This window comes from Cupressus sempervirens, chromosome 6, assembly GCF_028749045.1.
Source record: "Cupressus sempervirens isolate cs-2001-9-10 chromosome 6, ASM2874904v1, whole genome shotgun sequence".
In the NCBI taxonomy this organism is placed as follows: Eukaryota; Viridiplantae; Streptophyta; class Pinopsida; order Cupressales; family Cupressaceae; genus Cupressus; species Cupressus sempervirens.
In genome coordinates, this window is record NC_143123.1 from 713,196,280 (window position 1) to 713,219,864 (window position 23,585).

The following is a 23,585-nucleotide window of genomic DNA, read 5'->3' on the forward strand; positions in this document are numbered from 1 at the left end:
GAGACCTCACAACTGTGACCTTGTCTGCTGCCCTGTTTGCCTCCGCACGTCTGCGAGCATAATAGACTTCTTTGTACAATCTCACTATCTCGTGCACCAGCTTCTCCATCGGAGTGGTGCACGGTCCCAACTCAGGTTCGGTGGCCCAATCCGCCAACATGTCAGGTGTCTCAACTGTTGGCCACCCCTTATCCTCAAAGCACGAGCGAAATCGCTCAGGACAAACCACCCTGATATAAGCCCAGACCAAATGCAACTCTTTCCGACGAGTCAACGCTTGTAATGCAATGGTGTGTCCTTTTTTTAGTGCAACCCGCATGGCTCTGAGGTAGTCCTTGCATTTGTCCTCATTTGACCCATAATCCTCCTTCGCCACATCGTCCATGGTCCATTCCCTGTCACTACTCGTCTCAGCCACTCCTGCGGTAACTATGTCTACATCAGGTGCCGCCTCCTTCCTGGGCGCATCCTTTGAGTGTGGAACTGCTACCTCTTGTGGCTCCAATATGGCTGCTGGTCCTGGGGAGACCCCTCCATGCCTCAGGGACTGAATGGACAGACCAATCTCTGCAGGAATGAGTCGGAACTGCTACCGCAGAAATGCGCTCGCTCTATCCATCACCTCCATCTTCTCGGGCTGCTCTGTCTGTGCTGGCTTGATGCTTTCCTCTCGCTGTGCTGACTGTGCTGGCTGTGCCTCTGTCAACAAGGAGGATGAAATAGTGACCATAGCATCAAAGCCAATCACATCTAATCGGACTTGACGTTCAGGTTTTAGCGCTGGCAACTCTACCAACTCTGGGGTTGGCTCTGTTGGTGCAATAGGGTCTGGTGAACAACCCTGGGAAGGCATGCTCTTGGTCGTGGCCATAGGAAAAACAACATCTGCCGCGGCAGTTGGAAAAGCAACATTTGTAGTGGTCGCTGGTGCAACATCTGTCGTCCGTGGGATATCATCTGCCACTGGCCATGGGACATCTACCATGGTCCATGGGACAACATCTGCCACTGTCGGTGGAGTCATAACAACCGGTGCATGACGCTGGCCAAATGGAGGAATGTGTGAAGTGGGAGTGGTCAAGTGTGCCGAAGTTGGCAATTGAAGCAGGGTGAAGAACGTGGACTTGCTAACTGCTGGGTCACTACCAACTTCCATAGAGGTACTCTCTTCCTCTGGCTCAACCCTGTTGCTCTTTGAAGTGTCCTCCCGTCTGCTGTCCATGTCTCCATATGCCTCTAATCCTTGGAATACCTTTTGCCTCGCTACTGTTCCACCCGTGTCCAAATGTCTCCAATAGAATATTGGAGGCTCTCCTGGTGCCAAATTTTCCCTTGGTGGAACCTCAAAATCATCCAATGGGATCTGATTAATGGCTACCTCCAAAAACAATCTGATGGCATGGTGCGGCATAAAGAACGTCCGGTGCTGAAGTGGCATGAACTCCTCCATCCTGTCGGTGAGGACTGTAGCCCAATTGTATACTGTGCCATTCATGATGCTGTTCATGAATACAATTTGTGGCAAAGCTATATCCGACGCTCGACTTGCCCCTATCAACTTGCTTTTGATGACATCCATGATGCATTTGTAGTGGCCCTCTTGAATAAAATCTCGCCGAAACCCTTTGCATTTGGCACCCTTGACTACTGATTCTATTTCTTCTAGTGTAAGATCGTGGCCTACTAATTTCACCCAATATTCTTTCGTTTCCTATGATAGCTTGTGGTTCTTGATTTCCACTTTCCGTCCTCCTTGGCTAGGGATGCCAAAAACCCTAGTGAAATCCTTAGGTTTAAAAGACACTGTCATGCAGTGCTTCTTGTACAAAAATGTACTAGTTTTGCTGTGCCTATTGTACGATCCTATCATGGTTCGTAAAACTGATTCAAATAATCGAATGGAAAACACTGGAAGCTCTATGGCCCAATGCACCTGTGCTCGTACTAGAATTTGTTTGATTACCTTTATGTTTGGAGTTTCTTGCCACCATTTCCAACATTTGCTACCATTGAGCCCTTCAAACTGAACCGTGTGGTGTGAGAGTTCAGCCCTTACTTTTTGCTTCTTACTGGAGGATGTTGATGGCCCTGCAACTCGGATTCCAAAAGCCAAGACTCTGACATTCTTTTCCATACTTGTCTTTAGCTGGTCCTTCCACTGCTTCTGTTTGCCTACGGATTCCATAATAACGGCTTCTTGATTTACCTTTATAATGTAGGGTTCCTATTGCTTTTGCCTTCTGCAGATAATATGCCTCAATATATATATTTTCCGTTGCTTCTTTCTTTCCCTGACGGTTACCTTTCAACTAATGGCTGAGAGATTACTTATGGCATAGATCTTTACACCTACTTCTAACAAAGAACTTGCCTGCTAGAAATTAGTCCCAACATCCTCATCCTTCACATTTATCAAGCTCCCAAGTAATCCTTTGATTGATTTTATTTTCTTGATGTAGTTGAGATCAACACATTCACCTATTCAATGCGGGAGTTTGAAATATATCTGCGGAAGGTCAAAAATTAAACATACACCACGGAGATTAAAACACTGCCGAAGTCTGACCTGCCCACTGAAATACAAAGTAATACCCCGCGGAGATAAAAGGCATGCCGCGGAACCACGGCAGAAACAAAGTTAGACGCTAGGAGAAACAAGGTTAGACGCGGGGATATAATAGGCAACTTGCGGGAGGAGAACACCCGCGGAACCATGTCCCCGGCAACGGCACCAAATGTTTACCGTATGGGTAAATAGATTAATGCATGCAAACAATGAACAAGAACAATAGTACTCCTTTTATTATTCGCATATGCTAAGAGATCACATAATGCTTACAATAATGATTACAATGATCTCAGAGGGTGCATATATGCTTTCTACCAAACCTTTCCGAAGGGGTCCATCGGCTACAGGACAATGCTAATCTACCCGTCGGCTACACAATGTTTACCAACGACATCATCCCGTTGGCTACACAATCTCTACCGACAACAATGATAAGTGCTGAAGCTGGCCAAAAATATCTGACTAATTATTGATGAATACAACTGAAACTGTTGTAGAAAATAATCCTGCTGCTATACTAATCAGATCAGAAAATTACTGTTTTCTTTGCTAGCACTACCTCATCCAGAGGATTGGATCACAAAGTGTGATGCGAAACTTTGATGCAAAAACTAACAGACAATTGAATCCAGAAACTTGCCTTTATCTATCAATATATTTACTTTTATAATTACTGTTTCATTTGATTTCTATATTGGGGGCCTCAAATATTCTGTCTATACTTGTTTCCATGCAACTCTGCACGAAAGGCAGGAGCATAATACAGGAAAATAAATATTATAAGCATAAAATATGACAACCAAAAAATTATTTATAAATATTCAAAGCATTATGTCCCATACATCTAGAATCTGAGATGTATAAGCAGTTGAATATGTGTGTAATTGGTATGTCCAGACATGTGTGGAATGGTAGGTCTTAAAAATTTGGTTTACCTGTATCCAATATCATATCCGTGTCTTTGCAACTCTGGCCCTGTGTGTTTGTAACTATCCCAAAAACATGAAGATATTTACATATGGTGGGGCAAGCTTGTAACATTTGCAAAAGTGAGGCTCTTTAACTGCTAGATTATTGATGCTTTTAACTGTTTTGCATTTATAAGGGAAAAGCTAACTAGCTGCAAATGTAAGATAATAATTATTTACCCTTAAAATGTTTTGATGACAAATAATAACTATCTGACATGTTTCATAGGTCAGAATGCTTGTGGAGCGGGCAAGTGCTGTTTCAAAGGTGTGGAATGATGCTCCTGTTGTGATTACTGGTGATTTTAACTCTACCCCAAAGGTATAAATTGAACTTGACCCTTATTTGATGCTGTTGTGTAAATGTCTTGCCTGTATCTGATAGAGCTCCATTTAGCATTATCAAGTTTCCACAATCCATTTGTATATGTAATTTTGCTTCTGGATTTGATTGTGTGAGTGTTTTTTAGCATCGACGTTTCGGATCACACTCTCTGATCCATCATCAGGATGAGAGAATGTAAGAATGTATCATCCTGATGATGGATCACAGAGTGTGATCCGAAACGTTGATGCTAAAAAACACTTGCACAATCGAATCCAGAAGCAAAATTACATAGAGCTTCATTTGTTTGCTGAGGGGAAATTAACAAGCTATTTTTCTGAAAGTTAACTGGGACATGTTTCTGGTCTATGATTCTTATCTTTTTGCATTTGGACAGAGTCCATTATACGAATATCTATCGAAATATGAGGTTAGTACATCTTCTGAAGTTGTCTGATTTTACAAGATCTTTTCACTGATAATCTCTAAATTATGTTACCTGTAATGAAACCTAGTACATATGCCTTGGAATGTTAACTAAACATCCATGCATTTTGAGGTTGTACCTGTTTAAAATTCTAGGCTTATATAAGTGCATTTCAAGTTTTTTTCAGTTGGACATATCTGCTCTGGCACGAAACCAGATCTCAGGACAGACAGAGAGCAAGCCCTCTTTCAGACAGAGTCCTCCGAACAGGTTAAGAAAGTTGACCCATTAATTTAATTTTGTCTTTTCAAGTCAAAGTTTTAACTTGGATCTTTTAATAATTGCAGAGATGTTCTAGATCTTGCACGCACGGAAGGTACAATTCCTCAAAATGTGATGGACAATGAAGTGGTTCCTAATGATAAAATTGACACCAATCCTCCAACTTTAATGGGCGGCACCAGTGAAGAAAATAGCACAAACGACTTGACAAATACATCCATAAAATGCCCATCTTTGCCAGCAGAGAATGATCTAGTGTCAACTGGCAGCAAGAGTGAAAATTTTCTGGCAGGGCAACAATGCACTTTAGAATGTACAAATAGTTCAATTGTTGGTGCAAAAGTCAACCATGGAAAGGGAAAGGAAACAAGTCAATGTCTAAGTGTACTAGAAATTGTTAAGGGGAATGCATCACATACAGAGGAAAGTGGTGACTACATTTCTTCAGAAGTAAAAGGGATCAAGGATGAAAGGTCTCCCTCTGAAATTGTAACAGAAAACATGGAATTGGCTGTTCGTTCCTCAGAAGATTATCCAATGGCTGTGACTTCCATAGGACACTGCACTGTGTCAGTTGAGCAAGAAGTTTCAACTATGGATGCCTGGAAGTATCAGAAAAGAAAATCACTAGATTCATCCTCTACTGACAGACATCTCACAGAAGAAAAGTTATGTATACTATCAAATGATTCACACCAAACAAACATGCATTTGCTTCAACAGAAAAACGTGAAAGAAACTGCAACAGGAGAGCAGGATGACAGCATTTTAACAATGTCAAAAGCAAGAGCATCTGAAAGCAGTATTGAGTACCTATCATTACTGGACAAGACATCTCCTAATGTAGTTAAAAATAAACAGTTAGGACATGAATGTGGTTCCTTAGAATATTGCCAGTTGGAAAATGTATCAACAGAAACTCAGTATCTGTTAGGGAAGGAGGTGGCTCTGGAGGGCAACAATGAGAAAACTGTTGACCTAAATGCAAAGAATTCTCTGCAAGATGGAGGAGTTGTAGCTATGAATGCTTCCGATGACTGTAGGAGGTATTCACAAAGTGCAAATTCTAGCATACTGTCAGCTGTGGAACCAGCAGTGACATCATCAACAAGTGAGGTAGAGGAAACCAAAGAACTCTTACACCAACAGAAGATATTCAAGAAGAATGTAAATGTGATGGAAGAGTACAATGAAATTAGCTCTTCGGTAGTGATGAATTCTCGAAGTGACACAGACCCTCAGCTTCAGGTTGAGTTGTGTTCCAAAGAAGTTGGAAGAGAGCTTGCAGGACAAGGTGTTTCCCAAGATGAATTTCAATATGTTGCAACAAATACGGAGGATGTAAGTATGGAAAATAACACTACTTTCTCTCGTGGGATGGGAATAGTTGATGATATAGTAAATGAAAAACAGCATTTACCTAATGCAAATGTTCACAATTTTAATGTAGGGACTATGAATCAGAAACAGACTTTGAAACAATTTGATCAACCATCTGTTTTGCCTTCTGAAAATGCTGAGTTGAACACAAGAGATATTTCGTCAGTGTCATCACTTGAGAAGAACATCAAAAGTCAGGGAGAAGAGGAGAAATCTATGAATGTGGATGGGGTTACAGAAAGATCACTGCTGGATGTTGAGGATGGGATGGATGTGGATGCACATGAAAACGAGCTGGGGCTTGCATCAAGAAATCAGCCATGTGAATTGCATTCAGGTTCTGTCTCTGATTGCAGAAACTCTACAGAGGTAGCAAAAGCCCCATATGATCCATACTCTTGGAGTCCAATGGAAATTGAGGCAGCGACAGGAAATGCTGACTGCTGTTTTCTTCAACACAATCTAAATTTGCGAAGTACATATACTGAAGTTGAGGTACTGGCCATGCTCCATATTTAGATGATATCAATGGCTTTTTGGAAGGTTAACATGTTTTATGAATTCATATGGACATTAATAATTTGGACCGTTTGGGCAATAGATTATTGTTGACTTCTGTGTGCATATGTGTGTGTGTGTATTCACAAAAGCAATAGATTTATCTACAATATAAATATGCAATTTTATTTACACACACACACACACACACACACGCACACATACGTATGTATGCTAAGTCACAGGATTCATCAAATTTTATCAATGAGATTTGGATTTCAACTAATTTTTACTCTTTCCGAACTTCATTCGAACTTTATGATATTTAATATAATACTATTGTTTAATACAATAGTATGCTATTTTAATCTGATAATGAGTTATTTAGTTAAATTATTTAGCAATGTTCAACTATTTTGACAAATTTGTTGATATATTACTAATATTTAAAAATACATAAATATGTATACCTAAACTTAATATCTATTTTTTTTGCCGAATTTTTACCCTTGTTGAATTTCATTCAAATTTTATGATCGACGAACTCGAATTCGATTTCGAATTCAAACTTTTTGACTTAATATGTATGTATATATGTATGCATGCATGTATGTATGTATACATTACATCTAAAATTCTAATATAAATATATAAATAAATAAACAAATTTTATTAAGAACACAAAAATAATAAATCCCAGATAAATCACATTCTCAAAATATATAAAACCACTGTTGAAGAAGAGAGGGATGGTATTGAACGACATTGTAAACGATCTACTTGACAAATTTTCTGGACAAATTTTCTTGTGTCTATTCATACTTCTTGCTCATCTGTTTCCTAGCTGAGCTTAGTGTAGAAAAAAATCTCTTGCCCTATTACACGGAAAACATGGTAAAAAAGCTCATGCCATGAACTGCTGGATGTTGAGGATGGGATGGATGTGGATGCACATGAAAATGAACTGGGGGTTGAATCAAGAAATCAGCCATGTGAATTGCATTCAGGTTCTGTCTCCAATTGCAGAAACTCTACAGAGGTAGCAAAAGCCCTATATGATCCATACTCTTGGAGTCTAATGGAAATCGAGGCAGCAACAGGAAATGCTGACTGCTGCTTTCTTCAACACAATGTAAATTTGCAAAGTTCATATACTGAAGTTGAGGTATTGCCTATGCTCCACATTTAGATGATAACAACGGCTTTTTGGAAGGTTAACTTGTTTTATGAATTCATATGGACATTAATAATTTGGACCGTTTGGTCAATAGATTATTGTTGACTTCTATGTGCATATGTGTGTCTGTGTATATTTATAAAAGCAAGAGATTTATCTACAATATAAATATGCAATTTTATTTACAATATATATATATATATATATATCATGCATATGCTAAGTCACAGGGTTCATTGAATTTCATCAATGAGATTCGGATTTCAACGAATTTTTACTCTTTCCGAACTTCATTCGAATTTTATGATATTTAATATAATAGTAATATAATAGTATTTTATTTTAAACTGATATTGAGTTATTTAGTTAAATTATTTAGCAATGTTTAACTATTTTGACAATTTTGTTGATATATTACTAATATTTAAAATACATAAATATATATAACTAAATTTAATGTCGATTTTTTTGCCAAATTTTTACGCTTGTCGAATTTCATTCGAATTTTATGATTGACGAACTCGAATTCAAATTCGAACCTTGTGACTTAATATGTATGTATGTATGTATACATTACATCTAAAATACTAATATAAATATATAAACAAATAAACATGGTTTATTAAGAACACAAAAATAATAAATCCAAGATAAATCACATTCTCAAAATATAAAAAACCATTGTTGAAGAAGAGAGGGATGGTATTGAACAACATTGCAAGTGATCTACTTGACAAATTTTCTTGTGCTTGTTCATACTTCTTGCCTATTTGTTTCCTAGCTGAGCTTAGTGGAGAAAAAATCTCTTGCCCTATTACACAGAAAACATGGTAAAAAAGCTCCTACCACGATGATCTGATTAAAACGGGTTTGTGATGATTGCATTTGAATGCTAATATTGAAAGATCCCTGATAGATGCCCTTGCTGATCTGCTGTAGTTTTTAAATTAATAAACTATATTTTCCTGTGATTTCTTTGATGGTCTTTGAGAATAGACAGAAGTTGCAGAAAGTTTTGTTTTTGTTTTGTGTTTTTTGATAGTTTTCACAATAGTAATAAATAATGAACAATAAACATGAGAGGAGACTGAAAATAAATAAGAACATAGAGCCAAATCAGAATTGCTATAAATCGTACAAGGCAGATTTCTGATTTATAAAGCTAAATAATAAATCCAATGCAGTTCCAAAGAGCTTACATCCAACAATGATGCCAAACTGCTACAAATGGCAGCCGTAAGACTGCAAGGAATCACGTCCCAGCTGAAAGAATCAATCTGTAATGCTGAAACCATAAATCTGCAACCTGAATCCACAATAAAGAATGGTGTACTCTATCCTTGATAGCAATGCACACTGTCTGAAGAATCCAATGCCAATAACTGCTGAGGGCTACGTCCTAGCCAATCCAGAACCTGGGGTTTGCGTCCTAGATGAAGAATTGCTCTCTCAGAGCCAATTCATAAAAACAAGTTTTTCAATATGCAAAAGATAATCTTAGAATGAAGCTTCCATCTCCTTATAACCCCCTCTCAATTGCAAATTGAACCCTAAGTGTCTCCAAGTGGTGTTGTGTGGTGAAAATGTTATAATTTCTTATGTTAAAGTGGTCATGTTACTAGAAAATGATCTTTTTCCTCATAGATAGAATTCCATTCACTGAAATGCCCTGAGACCAAAGAGAAAGATTTAGAGAATTTTGAGACCTTTCCAACGAGCTATCACACCATAGGATGTGCATCCAGATGAGGCCAAAAAACCCCTTATTACTCCAAAATGGCTAAAACTTAACCTTATTTAATTTATTTAATCACCAACTTAGGAAATATTTAAATATATTAAAATATTTCCCAAATGGTCCCAAAAGACCCAAAATGACCAATCAAACATGAATCTGACCTTGTCACCTGTCTGTGACTGATGCTGAACAAGATGGGTCAACTGGCAGTCCATCCCTAAAATCTAGGGATGCTCCTAAAAAGTAGGAGACTACCCTAATCAACCAAAATTGAGTCCCAATGACTCTCCCCTACTGTGTGCACCTCTGAGAGAACTGTCACTAAACTGGGAGTTCCTCTTAAAAAATAGGAATGCCTCCTAAAAAATAGGAGATGCACTCTAAGTTTTCAAAACGTTCATCGAGGTCTCCAAATGCGTCCTAGACCACTCCTAGTCAATCCCTACAAATTAGGAATCCCTCTTAAATTGTAGGAAACTATTGTCTACTGCTCCAAACTACTTGGGAAGCTCATGCATGACTCTTAAAGCCCCTGGGTTGGTTCCCTCTATGCTCTGTTGGCCTAAGGGAACCAGTGAATAGATCAACCCTTCTAGAAATGTTGTCACTAAGGAAGGGCAGAAATTGGGGACATGACAGTCCTCCCCTCCCAAAGATTGCTTGTCCTCAAGCAATGTCAATCCAACTCCACAAACATTAGGCAAGTCCATACCATAACCAAGAATGATCCCAGGGTCCCAAGCCATCCTGGAAGGTTTGTAGTTCCATCTTCTAGAAACACTGTCCTGCACTGCACCCAAACAAGTAACCTCTTGAAAACCTGCTGAAGGAAGAGCAATCAAATACTGTACCAACTCTGTCAACTCCTCAATGAACTGCTCTCTGAAAAAACCAAACTAGAACACTAAAGGCGGAAACTCTAGTAAGCCTACATTGGCTTCAACATCCTCAACTATTGAACTGCAAATCCAAGTGATTCCAGGATTCCAAATCCGCCTCAAAAGGGAACCACCATGCTGACGCTTTGTCACTCTGATATAAATATTAGTGAACCACAAGTTGTGAAGCAATTCATTAGGACCCTGAAGCACCAATGTATCAATGAGACCAGGGCTTGGATCCCAAACCAAAATACCAAATGTGCTGAATGAGATGAAGAAGTATCTCAACCACACTCCATGAAACATACATACAATGAAGCAGACCAGCAAGGTGTGAAAGTGAACTCCCATAAACCAGTATTCCAACCCAAATGACCACCTAACAATGCTGCTATAATTATGACCAGCAACTTGAATGATATCATAGACGTCATCATACCAATTCCAAACAACAAATGTCCCAAAGAAACATTCCTCAATGCCCTCATACTGAATCATGGATGTAGTCAATGCCAAGTTAAGTAGTAAATGATTCCAGCTTGGACAGCCACTAGTCCATAAGGAATCGAAGACTATGGAGTCACCAATCAACAAGGATACCACTGCCATATCAATGGATGTAGATGACAAACTCAAAGATGAAGTATGTATGCCATCATGAGAAAAACCAAAGCATGTGTCATTTGTACCCAACATTGTAGGATTATCAATTCTTGAATCCCATATCGATCTGAGAAATGTTGCTTCACCCAACCACTGCACTACTCTGATGTAAACATCTGTATACCAAAAGTGAAGCAACTCAACATGAATCCATTGAAGAAATACCCAACAGATGTTGATACCAAAATCCCAAATCTTTGCACTGACACATCCCTCTAGCATGTTGATACTCATTATGTTGCTGTTTTGAAACTGTACCTCATCTAACCAACTAAGAACTTCACTCCAAATGAAGTCACAATTACTACCAACGACCAATGCTGTTAGGAATTCACATATAAGCCAATCATCGGCAAGGAAAGTTTGTTGAATACTTTTCCAAGTCCTCCAAACAGCTGCTGCAACTTTACCTATACTTCCACAAATTAGTGTGCCTTCATTAAAGGTTGTTAAGTAAATGTTTTGTTTAACCATGTAACCAACGAAGTCCCTTATATTCTGATATTGAAAGCCCAATGTAATATTTAAAAAGTCTGAATCTTCAATCAAAAGGTAAATCTCTACCCTATCATATGGAAGAGGTGATAAACCCATTGATGAATGAGAGATGTTTTTAATTCTCAACAAAGACAGGCTCTTTGTGGCTGGTCCACTAAGTATGCAACTTAATATATCATCAACTCTTGGTGGGGAAGGATCAACTTCACACTTGAACGCCCCAACTTGAATGTAACCAACCCAAAGTTCAAAGTTTGACTCATGAGATGAAAGAGAATTGCTGTTCAAAGTCAGAAAATCAAAAGTATGTTCATACCTTTCCACAATGTTTTTGCGGTCTTCTCTTGCCTCTCCTTCCAAGGTAGGTGACTCTTCTAAAGGCGTTGGTCCATGGGGTGTGTTCAAATGAATATAACATGTCCCATTAACTGCCTTAGCTGCCCAAAATTTGATCCATACCTTTATCTCCATAACTGATATGTTTTTCATTACTAACAAACTCCAAGGTGTAGTATGCCAAACAAACCAAACATTATCAAAATGCAATATCTTCTTAGTAAACAGCCTCTTAGTCTCCCTAATCATCTCTTTAAGACAAGATGCTTCATATGATCTTAACAATTGTCCTTCCATTGTAGATGATGCATGACTAACTAAATTAGAATCAATAATGTTCCATTCCACACAAATGAAAATAACACTTGTGGCTGGTCCATCAAGTGTGAAACTAATATCATCATTGTTTGGAGCCTTTAAGGGGCTCTTTAAAAGAAGAACGTCATAAACTTCATGATGCAAACTAGACCAAACTGAGTTTTCTAAATTATAACTCTTTTCCTCTTCACACATCTCAACATGCTCTTCTTGTGGACTTACCTCAAGAAGCTCTTCCCTTGTATGCTCAACATCCTCACTTTCTTCCCTTGGAAGAAATAAGGATCTAATGTATGACTCTCTTTGTCTTCTTGCATTATCAAGCTGATTGCATCTTTCCTTGACCTCTTGTAAGTGTTGTCTTGCGTGCGCAGCAAGCATCTTGGCCTTCTTAGCTCTATGTGACCATCCATTGCAAGTCTCTTGAGCCTTTTTCACATCTTCCAAGGTGGGGTAAACACAATCAAAACCTTTGTGGCTTGAATCCACAATATAAATCTCATGTGCAACACACTTAACCTTAGTACCATTATAGGAAGACTCAACAACCTCATTACCTTCATGTGAAATGGATGATACCACATGACTAGAGCTACTGTTGCAAAAATTAGAATAGGTATCAGACCTTGGAGACATGCTTTCAGCATCCCTAATGGACTGATCCATGATTGTAATCTCTTCCATTTTGTGATCAACTTGATGAATCAATGGTGTGCTATGTGTCTCCTCCTGATCTAGAGTTATTTCTTCTTTAGGAATCCCACATGATGACCGATTTTTGGTTTTCATAGGCTGCAACTCAAATGATAACACATCTTCATGCCTTTCTTCTGCATACCCTGCAAGTGACTAATCCATTATGGTGTTTTTATCATGAACATGGATAGGTTGACACAAATCTTCTTTCTCACATGAAAACATATCATCAACTATGGCACGGTATTCCTTTTTTGCAAGCTTAACCTTATGACAAATTTTTGGATGCATGTCAATGTAATCTTTGAAATGAAAGTTCTCCCTAACATATTGAGGAAGAGTATTATACTCCTCAAGTATGCTAATTACTTCCGTTTTCTTGTCTAGTGGCAATGGATCCTTTCTAGAAGAAGATGATGATCCACTAGCATGTCCAAATTTCCTTGACATAGAATCATTGAATTGCTGCAATTGAAGCTTGAATTTTTGTTGTGACTGTTCCCATTCTTTCCACAGGGTTATATCTCTTAACAATTTTGCCATAATGAACTATCACGCTAACCAACTGAAACTAACATGCCAGAGCAAAAATCGACCCTGTACTGCTAATATGAATTATCAAAACTTTTGATCCAGTACCCAGATGCCAAAATGAATTATCAAAATTTTTTAGCCAGTACCCAGATGCTGAAATGAATTATCAAAACCTTTTATCCAATACTCAAATGCCAAAATGAATTATCAAAACTTTTAAGCCAATACCCAGATGTTGAAATGAATTATCAAAACTTTTTATCCAATACTCAGATGCCAAAATCTGTTGTGACAATTTCTCACAAACCCTACAGGCTTGCAGGATGTAGGCTCTGATACCACTGAAAGATCCCTGATAGATGCCCTTGCTGATCTGCTGTAGTTTTTAAATTAGTAAACTATATTTTCTTGTGATTTCTTTGATGGTCTTTGAGAATAGATAGAAGTTGCAGAAGGTTTTGTTTTTGTTTTGTGTTTTTTGAGAGTTTTCACAATAGTAATAAATAATGAACAATAAACGTGAGAGGAGACTGAAAATAAATAAGAATATAGAACCAAATCAGAATTGCTATAAATCGTACCAGGCAGATTTCTGATTTATAAAGCTAAATAATAAATCCAATGCAGTTTCAAGGAGCTTACATCCAACAATGATGCCAAACTGCTACAAATGGCAGCCGTAAGACTGCAAGGAATCACGTCCCAGCTGAAAGAATCAATCTGTAATTCTGAAACCATAAATCTGCAACTTGAATCCACAATAAAGAATGGTGTACTCTATCCCTGATAGCAACGCACACTGTCTGAAGAATCCAATGCCAATAACTGCTGAGGGCTACGTCCCAGCCAATCCAGAACCTGGGGTTTGCGTCCCAGATGAAGAATTGCTCTCTCAGAGCCAATTCATAAAAACAAGTTTTTCAATATGCAAAAGATAATCTTAGAATGAAGCTTCCATCTCCTTATAACCCCCTCTCAATTGCAAATCGAACCCTAAGTGTCTCCAAGTGGTGTTGTGTAGTGAAAATGTTATAATTTCTTATTTTAAAGTGGTCATGTTACTAGAAAATGACCTTTTTCCTCATAGATAGAATTCCATTCACTGAAATGCCCTGAGACCAAAGAGAAAGATTTAGAGAATTTTGAGACCTTTCCAACGAGCTATCACACCATAGGATGTGCATCCAGATGAGGCAAAAAAACCCCTTATTACTCCAAAATGGCTAAAACTTAACCTTATTTAATTTATTTAATCACCAACTTAGGAAATATTTAAATATATTAAAATATTTCCCAAATGGTCCCAAAAGACCCAAAATGACCAATCAAACATGAATCTGACCTTGTCACCTGTCTGTGACTGATGCTGAACAAGATGGGTCAACTGGCAGTCCATCCCTAAAATCTAGGGATGCTCCTAAAAAGTAGGAGACAACCCCAATCAACCAAAATTGAGTCCCAATGACTCTCCCCTACTGTGTGCACCTCTGAGAGAACTGTCACTGAACTGGGAGTTCCTCTTAAAAAATAGGAATGCCTCCTAAAAAATAGGAGATGCACTCTAAGTTTCCAAAACGTTCGCCGAGGTCTCCAAATGCTTCCTAGACCACTCCTAGTTAATCCCTACAAATTAGTAATCCCTCTTAAATTGTAGGAAACTATTGTCTACTGCTCCAAACTACTTGGGAAGCTCATGCATGACTCTCAAAGCCCCTGGGTTGGTTCCCTCTACGCTCTGTTGGCCTAAGGGAACCAAATAATAGATCAACCCTTCTAGAAATGTTGTCACTAAGGAAGGGCAGAAATTGGGGACATGACAAATACAATTTGAAGTTTGTTTATAAAACAAATTTAAACAAACATTACAAACTTAATTTTTAAATACATAAATGTAAATTAAGTTTTAAGCATGCAAAACTGGAATTACAAGAACAAGAGAGAAGAGAACAGAAATGTCGTCAGTAAATAAGGTATCAGGATGTATGTTGTTGGTATCGGCCGACAGTGTGTGTATCGGGAAGGTTCTTATTATGTAGCCGATGTGTTGTATGTGGCCGACAGACCCCTCGGAGAAGGTTCCTCGGGATGTATATATACACCCTCCGGGCAATCATTGTAATCATCATATCATAAGCTGTGTGTAATCTTTTAGCATATGCGAATAATAAAACAAGGAGTTCTACTGTTCTTATCTATTGTTTGTATGCATTAATTTCTTTACCCCAATACAGTAAACATTTGGTGCCGTTGTCGGGGATGGACGATCTAGACTTGTTGAACGGCCTTTTTCACTGGCAAATGGAGGATTACGAGCTCTTTCCAAGTTGTAATATGTTAAGGGGTGACAAAGGTAAGAAAGAAGAGGAAAATGAATGTCCGAAGGAATATAGAGAAGCGGAAGAAGGAAAGGCGGTTACGGCTGAAGCTGAAGGGAAGAACATGGAGTACGAACCAAGAAAAAGGAAAGATCCCACCGTATGGAACATAGTGAACGGATTGCGCAGAAATGAAATGTTACGTCAAACCACAGATATAGCAGAAAGGTGCCAGCAGCAAGGAAGACACATCATACGGTCTGCACAGGAAACAAAGAGGAAGGGTTTAATAAAAGCTTCAGCAGTACGGAGGGAAAGATCTAAAATCAATAATACAGTTATTGACGGCAAGGAGTGGTAGCCCGTGGAATTCATGGTACCGAGTTTTGGGAACAAATCGGTCGATATGGAAAACCTAAGGGAGAGATCATGTAACTTGAATAAACTGGATGAGCGATGATTGCAGGCACAATGAAGTCCTCCAAATAGACACTATATGAATGTATGAGGGCTTCCTTGAGGCACCGCACAACAGAGTGTCATTGTACGGCATAGAGTTTGTACATTAAGCCGTATGGCTTCTTCCTAGGTGGTAGCACTTCGAGTATAGTACCGTACGGATGCAGGAGGCAGTATGAAGATGGCTAGTGTATCACCGTACGGTGGGAGTAGTGTATCACCGTACGACATTCCAAGGTAAAACATCGTACGACTTTCCCAGTTAAAGCACCGTACAACATTCTTAGTTAACAACACTGTACGATAATTCTGGCATATCTTTGCAAAGTTTTTAATTGATCAGGCATTGAGCCCGTATGACAACTAATTGCTCCTGGAGGCATCATTCTGCTAATCGCACGGCAAGTTTTCTGGCTTGATAATACCACCATATAGTCCCATATTACAAGTATGGAGCATAATGAAAGTATCAAGTACGAAGGCCAGAGCATTTCATCGTACGCAGGGGTTCATTCCGCCATATGAGCAAGAAAGGAGTCGAGTGGCCGTATGGATTGGCAGCACAGAAGAAGGGTGATAGGAGGTTTCCTTCAAAAAAAAAACGTCAACAAATAAAAAATGTTCAAAATGCATAACGGATGATGCCAAAGGGAAGGGAAAACATCAGCGGTTGCTAGAAAGAGTGTGGGATTAGAAGAAATTGCAAAAATAGTGTGTCCCATGCATTTTTGTGGGTGCTAATTTGGTTTTGTCGGTGTGGCTATCAGTCGTGGAAAGTGTGACCAATTGATGAGACCTGGAGCTGCTACAGGCATAGAGTGCCAGAGGTGGAGAGATCACAGAGCGAAGCAAGTCCCTGGTAGAGTTGGTGCTTACAGAGTGAAGAAGGGTAGAGGCTGGGCAGGAAGCTCGGGAGATGGCGGAGAAGGCTCGGGAGGAGATGGCCGACCGGCTTGCCACCCAGCAGATTGCATGGGAAGTAGAGCGGACAGCCCTGTTAGCACAGCTCGAGGAAAGTGCACAAGGGAAGTAGCAGGTGGAACAATAGGTAGCAGCGTTTGGTAGAAACTCTTCAGGAGAAGGACTTAGCGAAGAGGGCTCATGATTAGAAAGAAGCTGAGTGTCAAGAGGTTGCATTGATGCTGAAGGAAGTAGTGGAAGAGAAATCTTAGATCAAAGCTGATTTGAAGGTCCGAACATATCAAGTGTATCAACTTCGATGCAGCCGGTCTTCACGGTCTGTGACATAGCCTTCTGGTTCATGATGTCTATGTCTATGTTGTTTTTATGAATAAATGTAGTTAGTTGTTTGTTTGAGTTCTATTGTGTGGTCGTCCAGAGACGACTTTTCTTTTTGAGGGGGATGATGTCGTCAGTAAATATGGTATTAGGATGTATGTCATCGGTATCGGCCTACAGGGTGTGTATCGGAAAGGTTCTTGTTAGTATCGGGAAGGTTGTATCAGGAAGGTTCTCGTCGGTATCGGGAAGGTTCTTATTATGTAGCGGACATGTTGTATGTGGCTGAGGAACCCCTTCGGGAAGGTTCCTCGGGATGTATATATACACCCTCCGAGCAATCATTGTAATCATCATATCATAAGCTGTATGTAATCTTTTGGCATATGCGAATAATAAAACAAGGAGTTTTGTTGTTCTTATCTATTGTTTGTATGCATTAATTTCTTTACCCCAGTACGGTAAACAACAAACATAACAAAGAGATTGATACAGAGTTCGTCTAAATGGACTACGTCTCTGGGTCCTTCAAGTAGAGAGATTGATCCTTTGTTTAGTTCCCAAGCATGATTACAATAATCTGATGCCAATCTGACAACATCTGGTTGCTTGGAAGAACACTCAAAACAATTTCTCTCCAAAATTCCACTCCAAAAATCCACTCACTCACTCGCCCTTTTTACCCCTTTTTATAGAAGGAATTTACTCAATATAGCAGATAACCATATGATTTACAAAATATTCTCAACTCACCATTTTTACATAAAATCTTCTTAAAAATTAGATGAATCTTAAATATCCCACAAAAATAACCCATAGAATATTTTATAGTTGAATCCCAAACTTTATAGCTATCGAACATTTTTATAAACATAGTCTATCCTATCAAATGCTTAAAATCCGCTGGCAAAGTTAGAATTTGTGCAACTCAAGTCATGGTAAGTGGGTGGGTTCAAAACACCCACCCACCATTTTCGCCAATTAAAGCCACTCAAGTATCTGTTATATAAATGTATCTCACTTTATATCCTAAATTTTGTGTGTGGCATTTTGGCTACGAGAGTGGCATTAAGACTTCGGTGGAGTGGAGGTCGAGGGTTCAATTCCTATTCCAGTCACGTTACTTTGTTTTTGAATTATAAATGGCAGGAAATATGATTAAATACCACTAGTGCCATTAGAGTTATCAAACATACATGTGGTGAAGTGGTAAGGTAAAGGGTGCTGGAGTGGGTAGGTTGGGAGTTCGAATCCCCTCACCACATTTTGAACCAAATTGCAAAGTCACCTTGATTTGTTCAACCTTTGACCAGTCAACTTTTTTTCTCTCAAACTTTGACTATGTTCAAGTTGCACTGGATTCATTTTGGCAAGCACTTTGATTTGATGCTATGTTTGGAAGCATTGGGAATTTTTGAATTTTTAGTGGTAAAATCCACTTGATCACATGATACAAAAACAAAACCCTTGAAAAATGTATTTAAATAATATATTTTATTAAAAGACAATCTTCCTTGTGTGAATATTAGAGGAATTCCTAGTTGCATTTTGTAGTATGCCGAATCTCGAACTGCATGACAAAAATTTGGAGAACCTTGTGACTAAGCATACATATATATACACGCATACATACATACATATATACATGTATATGTTATAGTATATTTATAACAATGTTTGAAAGATGGAGAGCTTAGTTACATTGCAGCAGATAATATTAGAATGGAAGACATTTTGATTCAAATGAAGAAAGAATATAAATCACTGGCACAAGGGAAAAAATAGCCATCTTGAAGCCCTAGAATTTGTCCTAAAATCATAATTGCAACAAATTATGGTTAGGGTCACATCTTGCCAATTAAATCTCTATAATAATACACTCCGAGGCTTGAACACATCAATCTTGAACAATACATACACATGCAGATGCACATACACAGAGACACACACATCAATCTTGAACAATACATACACATGCAGATGCACATACACAGAGACACACACATACACATACACATACACATACACATACACATACACATACACATATAGTTAGGGTTAGGATAACCACATCAGTGCCCTTGATTATGAATAATGGTACACAAACATTTTCGGGTTTGGAGGAAGAGACATTATTGGTCTAACACAAGCTCTACATAAAGTCCAAGAGGGATGTCTACAACCCTCTACTACTTGGCAACTTGTACTTGTTCACCCCGTAGGCACTGTAATAACCCCAATAGGTTATAACTTCTTCAAACACCAAAAACTTTTATACTTTAGTTGTTTGACATTTCGTCAAACACTTTGCAAGCAAGCTTTGATACCACTGTAATAACCCTCCTCAAATCTGCCCTCAAAAATGCTGATGAAAGCTCAAGGAATTTTGACAAACACTTTGCATACAAGGGGTCATATGACTGATATAACTTTTCAGATTGCTACAATAACTCTTGTTTCGATTTGCATCAAGGAGAATGCTTACAAAAGACTCCAGATTTGTCTAAACAATGACCTAACATGAATGTGCAACTAATTTTGGCAATATTCAATACAAATATGTGACTTAAACTACTTACAATATGCAGCTACAGCAACTAGTGATCATGACAAATACTTTGGATGCAACCTAAGATGGCATTATGCACTTACAACCAAGTGGCATTAATATAAACACTTACTATGCAAAATTATGACATTGTTTATGCCAAAAAGAGAACTTACAGCCAATTGACATTTTGTCAAACAATTGGCATGCAAACTAATAAGTTGATCATCAAACTCTAGGTTTGCAATTTAGATAGTCTAAAAATTACAATGCTCTTTTAATTGCAAAATCCTTGCCTTCCTTTGATACCAATAATGCCAAATGGCAAACAAAGACAAGTACAATATGAAAATAGTGAAGTGCTGATGCTATATTTTGTACTCAGCTGAAAACCTACATCTCTCAGAAAATATGCCAAATGAGAAGTGAAGAACCTGATTGTAGATGGCTGTAATAATTTTCTACAATGCTGCCCCTTCTGCTTTGCTTTTTCCGATTTGCTTTTTCGACTGCTTTTTCGGATTCGCTTTTTTGAACTGCTTTTACGGATTGCTTTTTCCGCTTGCTTTTTCGGTTTCGCTTTTTTCAGGCTGCTTTTTCGGCCTGCTTTTTCGATTATGCTTTTTCGGGCTGCTTTTTCGTATCTGCTTTTTTTAGACTGCTACCCTGTTGAATCTCAAGACCATATCTTTCAATGGCGTCAAGATTTTCAGCTTGAAGGGATTTCGTCCTTCAAACTATTTAGACATGATCTCCAGAAAATTTTCCAATTTCTTTGATTTTCCCAAGCATGCTTAAAAGAAGCACTTCCATTTCTTTTATAGTGTTCTCACAAGAGCTTCATCCTTCGTTTTGTCAATGTGGGATAAAACATAACTCCCTTTATGTAACTTATGTCTCCAATGTGTTATAAAATAAAGGGGACTTTTAATTTAAATATTTCCCACAAACTATAGTCTATGCATTAATAAAGTTAAATATTTAAATTTAATTTTATAAAATAGCTTTATCAATGCATAACAAATCTTATCAATGATAAACAAGTCTTTTTGTCGATTTTAAACAATTACCATCGACATACCGTTGCCACTGGATGTCCGCCCATGTCCAAGATGACTTACTATAAATAGTAAGTATGCCCAAAGTTGCCTCAAAACCCCTCAGAAAGACTTGCAACTGAAACTATCTAGGCCAAATGGCCTCTAAGCCCCTTTAATGTCCTGGTTAGCCTACGGGACCATGGGGAAATAGGCTAACGACAACATCATGCTATGAATGCTAAAAAGGGGACATTATAGGCACTCAGTTAATGCATACGAGAATAACTAGTAATGTAATTGAAGAACAAAGAACACAATTCTTCAAAGAACTCACAAGCTTCTTTATTAATTCATCAAATGCTTAAAATGTCTACAACAACCACGACAATTCCAACCACCACATCTATATCATCATATCTCGGTGATGTAATCACATAACATATATAAAGTCATCCACCCCTTCGACTAACTAATCATTATTAACAATTCATAATTATGTAACAATATCATCATTATCGCCATATTTGATTACCTGGACAACCAAAGTAATGATAGAGACAATGTATTTGCATCACTTCAAAATTGATCACTCTTCACTATCTCCTTCACCCTCTTCCCTTGCTTTGTATAGGCCTCAACAAATCGATTCTTATAGGTTGCCTCAATAAGCTTCTATGCAAGTCTGTGCACATGTGTTGCTTCTATCACTACGTGGACCATATTTAGTGGCCCAACCTCCTCAATAGCCTTCTGTAGGATTTCAAACGAAGAATCAGCTTTTTTTTGGTGCTTTGAACAATCAACTACCTTGAGAGTGTATGGGCCATCTGAATATTTAACCATGATGTTGGTGAGTGGACAATACGTAATATTGTCCACCCATCCATAATTATGTTGCATCTCAACTATATCCAACATTCCTTCATTTGCTTCATCAAAACAATGATCATGGCATAGTTGTTATCCATCATCATGGATCTCAATATGTGCTCACCTGGTGGCACATATGATGGTCCCCCCTTTGCTACAATCGACATCATCTCCTTATAATAAGGAGATTGAGTTACATGCAATGGGGTGCTATTGGCAAATAAGAACTTTCCAATGAAACTATCTACCTGCTCCTTCAACTACACATTGAACAAATTAGTTATGATTTGCATGGCTTTCCTGTTTCCTTTAATCTAGATAGTTTTATGAGGATCAACATCAGGTTGCTTGGATTCCTTATCAACAAACTGTATTACATCATTGTCTTCAAGAATCATCATAATTCTGAATTTCCAAGCAACGGAGTGTTTTTTTTCCATCAAACCTATCTTCAGGTTTGATTGCGCTAGCCATTGAAGGTAGAAGGATGTTGCTAGATATTTTAAATCTGATTGTCAATTTGCAGAACCTAGGTTCGACTACCAGAGTTCTGATACCATGTAAAGTTTCTGCAAATTCTAAACAACCAAACTGATATATTGCCTTTAAACTTTGCTGAAGATGGTTTTGATCAATACCAAACGGTATATTAAGTATTCTTGTTGTGATCGATAGTTCTGCGATAATATTTTTATTTCTGCTATAAATCGTATGAGGCAGTGAATGCTAAAGGAGCAGACTTATTGTATTCCTGTGTCCTCTATCCACATTCCTGCCTCTTACTTATATGGCACCCATGAGGCATGTCCTTAGAAAGGACATGACTCTTTCCAGGTTGGCCCTACATATAAACTAATATTTATATTGCCCAGATCAGCATCTCAAGCATACACAATTAGTTAGTAAATATACTAACTATAACTATGCAATTTAGAACATTATTAAATGCTCCAAGGAAGACACCGATTAGGTTAATACTATAAGGTATTTAAGAGGCCAATCCTTTCTAAGGATCTTCATGCTTTACTAGATCTGCATGATCTGCAGTTCAGATCAGTTATGTTGTCAGAGTTATATAGAATTAACATTTATCACACTTGTAATCTCTCATCTGTCAGACAAATGATATATTCTAGATGCATACAAAGTATTTCTTTTCCTATTAAGATTGACATGATGAATTTATCAGAAATTAGTAGTGGTATTAGTACTAGTTGTTTAACAGCTGCATGCTCATATTTACATAGAAGTAATATCATAGGCAAACCAGAAACTGATACTGTCTTATAGCATCACAATTTCATCCTCATGCTAAACATTACAATTTTAGGTGTTCGTGGGGACAATACGCTGCATCACATGAAACCACAAATGGAGAAGGGTGATGGCTTGCTGTTCTAAATAATGATAAAGGTAAACTAACTCCACCCTTAAATGCGGCAGGAATCAGATAAAACAAACAGTAACCAATTTATGGTTTCTGACTTTATTACTCTGATACTGACTTGATGGACAATTGATATCAAATTCTAATGATGTAACCTTACTGACTTCAGGCGGCAGGAGATTATTATGAAATAAAAACAAATTGTTAAGATAGAAAAGTCATAATTGTGACCAGAGGTACACATTTTGAATAGATTTAACAGAGCAAAACAAATATAGAGTCACATAAATCAATTTCCCTGTATGAGACTTGGCCTAGAATTTGCTTCCATAGAGACATACACAGACCAAGCGGTTAGGCAATAGCAGATTCTCAATGGTTGCAAGCAAACACATCTGTAAATGAAGGAAAAAAACTTCAAAGCAGTAATGAAGAAT

General features: G+C 38.1%; 1 protein-coding gene across 6 annotated transcripts in view; it reads left to right on the forward strand.

The window, feature by feature from the left end:
- LOC149554269 (carbon catabolite repressor protein 4 homolog 6-like) overlaps positions 1 to 23,585 on the forward strand; it is a 270,686-nt gene that overhangs the window by 181,388 nt on the left and 65,713 nt on the right. For 3 of the 6 annotated variants that reach the window (XM_089789492.1, XM_089789491.1, XM_089789493.1), the window contains 4 exons: positions 3,767 to 3,859; positions 4,260 to 4,292; positions 4,477 to 4,559; positions 4,637 to 6,446. In XM_089789492.1, the coding sequence (XP_089645618.1) occupies positions 3,767 to 3,859; positions 4,260 to 4,292; positions 4,477 to 4,559; positions 4,637 to 6,446 (2,019 nt within the window). Of the gene's footprint in view, positions 1 to 3,766; positions 3,860 to 4,259; positions 4,293 to 4,476; positions 4,560 to 4,636; positions 6,447 to 23,091; positions 23,175 to 23,585 lie in introns of those variants that run through there. The other 3 variants (XR_016353243.1, XR_016353242.1, XR_016353241.1) reach the window with 3 other exon arrangements.